Genomic DNA, 7,893 nt, shown 5'->3' with positions numbered 1-7,893 from the left:
CCTCCTTGTGTCAGAGCCCCGTGCCTCTCTCTCATTTGTCTCACACTCAGAAGGAAAACCAGAGGGTGGGGGACTTACGGGCCCAGCTGCCGCTTTGGAGCCATCTGGTTTATTTGTTTAGCCCAGTGATTAAGAGCGCAGGCTCTGGGCTCAGAGTGCGGGAGACTGGATCCCACTCTGCTCCTTCTAGTTGTGACCTTGGAAGCTACGTGACCGCTCTGTGCTTCAGCTTCCCCGTCTGTAAAACAGGTACTTTCCTCGGGGTTGTGGTGAGGATTAGATGGAGGACTAAATGTACAGCCCCAGGAATAGTGCTTGGTTCATGCTAATAAGAACTCGAGAAATGCTGGCAATCGCTATTTCTGTGCTTTCCCTGCTCGGATGAAGAGCTGTAGGAAAAGGGACTGGGCCAGCTGTCCCCGCACCCTGCCTGGGAAAGGTGTGTGTCCAGTGAATGAAGGAAGGAAGGAAGGAAGGAAGGAAGCAAGGAAGGAAGGAAGGAAGGAAGGACGAAATAAACCTTAAACCAGTGGTTCTCAACCTTCCTAATGTTGCGACCCTTTAATACAGTGCCTCATGTTGTGGTGACCCCCAATTTCATTGTTACAAATTGAAAAGGAAGGAAGGAAGGAAGGAAGGAAGGAACAGCCCAGAACAAGCACATCTCTCCAGGTTCCGGTTGACTGGCCCTGAGTACAAGCTTAGGGCTAGTTCAGACTCCAGCCCCACGGTGGGGTCTGCAGAGACCTGAGAACAGGCCCTGGGCCTCCCTCCTGCTCCTCTCAGGGCATCTGTCTCCTGCTGGGGCTCAGGAAGAGGTGCTGATAAAAGGGACAGGTTGGGTGGCAGGAGGACACAGCAGGCCCCTCTGTGCTCACAGACAGACATCACCGTGGTCCATGCAGGGCCTGCCAAGCAACCTCATCGTGAAAACTGTAAACTGTCAAGAAAGTAAAGTTCCCTCTTTGTTCTATCCCCAGGACCCCTCTCACTGCCTAGGGCCCACCGGCTCTCCCTCTGGGCCTGGTCCTCACACCTGGAAGTGACTCTCATGCCCGCCCCATTTCCAGGATGGGGGCTTGGTCAGCCTCCTGACTGGTCCCCACTCCCCGCCCTCTCCACCTTTTCCCCTCCCCCCACAGCAACATACCCAGGGGGGCACACAGAAGCATCAGGAGGCTTTAGGTGGGCCAGCTCCTTCATTTGTTTGACAACGATTTTCTGAGTGCTGGACTGTGCCAGGTGAGGGTAAGAGCAGGCCTGTGCCCTAGCAGAGCTCACAGGGCAGGGGGAAAGACAGCTGGGTCAGCCAGCCCCACGCCGTGATGCTGCTGTGGGAGCAGAGGAGGCACCAAGAGTAGGCCGTGCTGGGAGCGCAAAGAAGGCTTCTCGGAGGAGGCAGCCTCTGAGCTAAGCCTTGAGGGGAAAGCAGGGAGCCCGGTGTCAGGGTTCAGAGTGGAGAGGAGAGGAAATGTGGTGATTTAGTCCCAGGGAACAGCCCACAAGGGGTCTGCAGGTGAGAGGCACATGTCTGAGGGACAAGTGCTCTCTCTGGTGACATCAACCCCTGGGTGTGGCTGCCTGTTACTATGTTCCCCCAAAACTCCTATGTTCAAGTCCTAACACCAGCACCTCAGAACGTGACTGTGCTTGGAGATGGGGTTTCTGAAGAGGTAATTTAGGTAAAACAAGTCAGTCATGGTGGGCACTAATCCAATGTGACTGGCGTCCTTATAAGAAAAGGAATTAGGGCATAGACACACAGAGGGACAGCCTTTGAAGACACAGCAAGAAGACAGACGTGTCCAGGCCAAGGGGAGAGGCCTCAGAAGAAACCAAACCTGTCAACACCTGGACTTGTAGCCTCCAGAACTGGGAGAAAAATAGGTTCCTGCTGCTGTTGAAACTGCCCCAGCCTCGGCCTGTGGTCCCCCCAGACTGTGGTCCTCCCTGGCCTGTGGCCCTCCCTGGCCTGTGGCCTCCCCAGCCTATGGTCCCCCCTGCCTATGGTCCCCCTGGCCTATGGTCTCTCCAGCCTGTGGTCTTCCCTGGCCTGTGGTCCTCCCTGGCCTATGGCCTCCCCGGCCTATGGTCCACCCTGCCTATGGTCCCCCTGGCCTATGGTCTCTCCAGCCTGTGGTCCTCCCCGGCCTATGGTCCCCCCGGCCTGTGGTCTCTCCGACCTATAGTCTCCCCAACCTATGGTCCCTCCAACCTATGGTCCCCCTGGCCTATGGTCTCTCCAGCCTGTGGTCCTCCCCGGCCTATGGTCTCTCCAGCCTGTGGTCCTCCCCGGCCTATGGTCCCCCTGGTCTGTGGTCTCCCAGCCTGTGGTCCCCCCTGGCCTGTGGTCCCCCTGGCCTGTGGTCCCCCTGGCCTGTGGTCTGTCACGGCAGCCCGAGTGAACTAATACAGTGGCTGATTCACACATCCCCCATTTCTCTTCCTATCTTCACTCATGCTGCCCCCCTGGCTGGGCTTGAAATCTGGTTCCTGATAGGGCACCCCAGCAGGCGGAGCAGGAGAGGCCACCAGCCGCCAGCCAAAGTGGAGAACAGGACTGCAGCAGGCAGGCCCGGCCCGTGCCCACTGCGTTTCACTCTACTTTCCCGGGTCTTGTCTGAAAAGCCTCCTCTGTGGACAGCTGTGGTTTCCGTCTGCCCAGCATGCTCTCCCCGTCTTCAGATCTGCCTTGATTTTCCTTTGGAAACTGTTCTCAGTGCATGTGGTTTGGGTGGTGATAACCACACCCATAGCTGGACTGGCCCATCAGAGCCACAGTAACGGGCTCAGAGATGTGACCCACTGCGGGCTTCAAATCCAGGGCTGGGACTTTTGCTGGAGCTTTTAGGAAGAAAAATGCACTTTCTGATGGAGTTGCAAAGCCATCAGAAGCAGTGTCTCAATTCTGTGTCTGTATGCGGAGCGCCTACCTGAGGACTGTACCAAAACAAGACAAAGAGGGTGGAGGCAAGAGGGAGGAAGGGAAGGAGAAGGAAGGGAATGAACAGAGGAGGGAAAGGCAAAGGAGAGAAGAGAGGGGAGTGGAGAAGAGGGAAGGGAGGGAAGGGCAGGGAGGAGGAAAGGAGAGGAGAGGAGAGAAATGAGTCCTGCTAAGCTGTGGACTCCACAGTTCTCCAAGCCAACACAGTCCCTTTCGCTTAGCCCAGCTGGCGTGTAGATGCACAAGCAGCCCCGCCCACCCCCTGCCAGGCAGGTACCACCTGGAATTTCAGTGTCATCTGAGGCCTTTGCCTCTTGCAACCTGCAGAGACCTGACTGATACACCTCCCTGGCCCATGGGACGGTCTATCCAAGCGGAACTCACAGTGTGGCTGGAAACTTAAGTTCGACTCTTGGATCCAGAGACACCAAAGACAAGGAAACACCACACAAGGCGGAGCTCACCTTTGGAAGCCGGGTTGAATTCCAGCACCACGAGGGTGTCCGGGCCCCGGGAAGGGTGTCCTGCCGTCTCCTGGTCGTCAGGAACATCCTCCTGCACGGAGTCCCCCCTGGAAAGAGGGGTGCCATGTCTGGGACTGCTCCCCAGGGCCTGGTCCTCAGGCTCGGGCTCAGAGAGCACGTCCTCTTCAATGGAGTCATACTCGTCACTGGAACAATCCTTTTGCTTCCTTTGTAGATTGACACTAAGTTCTAGGCTTTTTCTTAGCTCCTGCCAAAGGTCAAGAAAAGTGAGAAAGGAAATGTGTCACTTTGATAAAAATCATCTGAAATAGATCTTTAGAACCAAAGAACTATCCCCGCCAAACTGACATTGACCCAAATCATCTCAACCCAGGTGTTGTCATCACTTTGAAGACGAGAAAACAAAAGGCAGGGACACACAAGCAACTCTGAACAGGACAGTGTTTACGGTATTAACTGTGCTGTTCACATGCCTGGCATGCCATTAAGAATGTGTGTGCATGCACACGTGCATGTATGTGTGCACACGTGTGTGTACATGTGTGTGAGTGTGAGAGAGATGGTTTGGTTTGGGGCTTGTTGAAACAGATTGTGGGGTCCTGTCCACAGTTCCTGCTTCGGTGGGTTCTGGACAGAGCTGAGAATTTGCATTTCTAACAAGGCAATGCTGGTGTTGCTGGCCCAGGGACCGTATCTGAGTATGAAATCCCAAAGGCTCCAGACGAGCCTGAAATTCCAGATGGTTAATGTCTGGTGCATGGTTGTGGGGCCTGTCCTGTGTACTGGAGGATGTTTAGAAGCACCTAAATGTCATAATATTTAGTACTTAGCTATTACTGCTTGACAATTTTTTAATGTGTTTTGTCTCACAAGATTGCAGATTTACAATTTTAAGGCCAAGAATTACGACAAGAGTGATCAAAAAACTTATCAACAAAGCCAGGATACTTTTGAAAAAGAATATTACTGCATTTACACTGGGACAAAAAATGTAAAATGGACTATTTTGGCAAACCAGTATGTTTGGTTAGCCTAGCTAGACCACCCCTGGAGCCCACATAGTATCTCACAGACGTGGGAGAAAGGGAAAGGAATGAATAAAGGTTTGGTGGCTAACAGTGGCTGGGGTAGGCTGAGTATGACTCTCCAAAGATGTCCAAGTCCCAATCCCTGGCCCCATGGCTCAGTGAGGGCCTCTGAGGAAGTGAGAAGCACTGCATGGAAAACTGATTGTCTCAGAAAAACAATTCTACACAGACCAGTGACAAACATGCACATTAACGTGCCGCTGGTGAGGAAGGGAGGAGCATGCTATTGGGAGCTAGAGGAGAGGGAATCTGTTACACGGTGGCAGGATCGCAGCGGAATTGTGTCCTACATTATGCGGTAAGTGAAACTCTGTAAATGATGGGCTTGGATATTTAGCTGAAGAGATTTCCAAACCAAGTGTTGAAGATGCAGTCTGGTTTCTTCTTGCTGAATAGGAAAAACTGTGAGAGGAAAGAGAGAGTCTGAGGGGGAAATTATTAAGTAAAAAGGGATATGATGATTTGGGAAACTCTCATTCTATTTGGGTTGAAAAAGACATTAAATTAGGAGATTCCCTGTCAAAAAGCATGCTCTGGAGAGAAAACCAAGGGTGTGACTCAACAACCTTTGGCTAATATTGCAGAGGAGCCGAAGTTTAGAGCATTCAATCGCACTGAGGGCTCTTTGAAGAGATCAGACATGGGCTAGTGGATCCCCTTAGCTATCTCAGCCGGCGCCAGGAGCAGAGATGGGATTATCCAGGGGAAATCTATGGAGGAACTTGTTGTCTAATGGAATGAATTCTAGAGGCATACTAGGAGACCCACATGGTTTCTGAAAATGTCATCCAGCAGAAACACTGCCAGCTAGAACCGAATGAGAGAGAAAGGAGAAAATAAGAGAAGGCTGTCAGACACCCAAAATTCTACAGGCAGGAAACAGGTTGATAACACGACTTCGCTGAAGTACATTTACCCTTCAGGGAAGAGGAAGGATGACTCCAAGAGTGGAGCCACGGGCCCAGAGCGGGGAGCCCTGAGCCACACAGAATTATTCTTGGGCCTTGAAACCTCATGGAGTTGGCCCAGTGGATTTCAAGACGGCTTGGATTTGGGCCATCTTTCCTCCTTTCATTTTCTCCCTACTGTGATGGGAATTGCTATAACTGCTCTCCTGTGCCCGGCCCACCATTGCATTTAGGAGCAGATAACTGGCTTTCCAGTTTCACAAGAACACAGATGGAGAGGAATTTGGCCCTAATATGGGTTACACCCAGAATCTCACCCACACCTAATTTGGATGATAAAGAGGAGACTTAGCCATATTTTGGACTTGAGTTGATATGGAAATGGATTGAGGCTTCTGGGAAACTTGGGATGGGATGAATGCTCTTTGTATTTAAGATGGAAATAAATCTTTGGGGGCTAGAGGAAAGACTGTTGTAGGCTGAATAAGTGGCCCCCAAATATGTCCACATTCTAATCCCTGGGCCCGGTGAATATCCCTGTACATGGCAAAGGTGTTAGGGCAGAAATAGAATATAATTTTAAGAAATATTCATCACCGGTGAATATCCCTGTACATGGCAAAGGTGTTAGAAATAGAATATAATTATAAGAAATATTCATCACACTCTGTTAACCATTACTGTTTTGTTCTGATTAAAGAAGGCACATTCTAACCTGGTTGGGAGTTGCTCACCTGGAAATGCAGTCCATCCTCCCCATCTGGGAGCTGCTTATTATCATGGAAAGATTAACAATCTTGCCCTAGCCAGTTTGGCTCAGTGGATAGAGCCTCAGCCTGAAGACTGAAGGGTCCCAGGTTCCATTCCCGTCAAGGGTATATGCCCAGGTTGTGGGCTCGGTCCCCTGTAGGCTGCAGGAGGCAGCCAACAAATGATTCTCTCTTGTCACTCACGTTTCTCTCTCTTTTCCCTCTTCCTTCCTTTCTGAAATCAATAAAAATATATTTAAATATGCATATGTATCTCCTTTATATAAAAAAAGAAAGATTAATAACCTTGTTGCAAAAACCAGAGCCGTCAGCCCTTTGAAGACCCCCAGCCCTTTGCATATTGCCAGCGCTTTGAAGACCCCCAGCCTTTGCAAATCTCCATCCTGCATTACCTGCAAACTGCCCATTTGGAATACCCGTTTGCCTACTTCCCCATGTGATCTTTGTCCTTCAACCCAATATAAGCAGCTGGCTTACAGGGAGGTGCAGACCAGATTTTTGTGGATGACCTGCTGCTCTCCCAAACCTCCAGCAGTATTGGAATAAACGTTCATACATAACTCAACCCTGTCTCTGCTGAATTGGCTCAAGTAGTGACAGGCAGTCCAGACCCCCTGGTTGTCCGGTTACAAAGGGACTTTGCAGATGTAATTAAATTAAGGATCTTGAGATGGGGGAGATTATCCTGGATTATCCAGAGAGGCCTGATGTAATCAGAAGGGTCTTTGTAAAAGGAAGGCAGGAGGATTAGAGTCAGAAAGAGAAGATGTAAGGATGGAAGCAGAGGTCAGGGAGGAGGAAAGATGTTACACTGCTGGCTTTGAAGGAGAAAAGGGATTCTCCTCTACAGCTTCCAGAGGAATATAGGTCTGCTGACATCTTTTTATTATTATTATTACTAGAGGCCTGGTGCACAAAATTCGTGCACTCGGAGGGAGGGGTCCCTCAGCCCAGACTGCACCCTCTCGTGGTCCGGGAGCAATAGGAAATGAACAGAGCTGTCTATCTTTTACACCTTTTCCCTCCCATTCTGCCCAATACCAAGTACCATGGTAGTTACTGAGCAAACAGAACGCTGCCTGGCATGTAGTAGGCGTTTGACAAATATATTCTAAATGATTGTTTTATGTGGGTGACTAGATAGTGGCCATAAGAAGGGTGGAGAGGACCCACGTGCCTTGGAGGTGGCATATTGATGAGACCCTTAACACATTACTAATCCTCCAATCTGCATTTTACATCCATAAAAATGGGTTAACAAATCCCTGCCTCACAGAATCCTATCTAATAAAACAGAAACATGGTAATTGGCGTACGACCGCTACCCTTCCCATTGGCTAATCAGGGTGATATGCAAATTAACTGCCAGCCAAGATGGCGGCTGGCAGCCAGGCAGCTTAAACAGAACATGAGGCTTGCTTGCTTCAGTGATGGAGGACTCCAACGTTCCCCGCTTGCCTTGCCGGCCTCTGAGCCTGCAGTTTGAACATTGTTACAAATATAGAAGCTAAACAAAACCCCAGAAACCTGCTTTCAGCCAGCTGGGATCTCAGAGCTGGAGTTGATACAGTGTTTTGATTATAAAACCCAAACAAACCAGATACCTGCTTTCAGCAGCAGAGGCCTCAGAGCTGGACCCAGAGCTAAAGCTGGCCCAGAATTAAAAAAAAAAAAGAAAAAAGGAGCAGTTGGGAGGTT

General features: G+C 50.4%; 1 protein-coding gene across 2 annotated transcripts in view; it reads right to left on the bottom strand.

Annotated features, from left to right (window-relative positions):
* The window catches only part of KIAA0556 (KIAA0556 ortholog), a 203,480-nt gene that overhangs the window by 84,886 nt on the left and 110,701 nt on the right, over nucleotides 1-7,893 (bottom strand). For both annotated transcript variants that reach the window (XM_015559503.1, XM_006756852.2), the window contains exon 8: nucleotides 3,409-3,676. In XM_015559503.1, coding sequence (XP_015414989.1) covers nucleotides 3,409-3,676 — 268 coding nt within the window. The remainder of the gene's footprint in view (nucleotides 1-3,408; nucleotides 3,677-7,893) is intronic.

The sequence above is a fragment of the Myotis davidii genome, unplaced genomic scaffold (genome assembly GCF_000327345.1).
Source record: "Myotis davidii unplaced genomic scaffold, ASM32734v1 scaffold934, whole genome shotgun sequence".
Taxonomy (NCBI): Eukaryota; Metazoa; Chordata; class Mammalia; order Chiroptera; family Vespertilionidae; genus Myotis; species Myotis davidii.
This window is presented reverse-complemented; position numbering and strand designations above follow the sequence as displayed.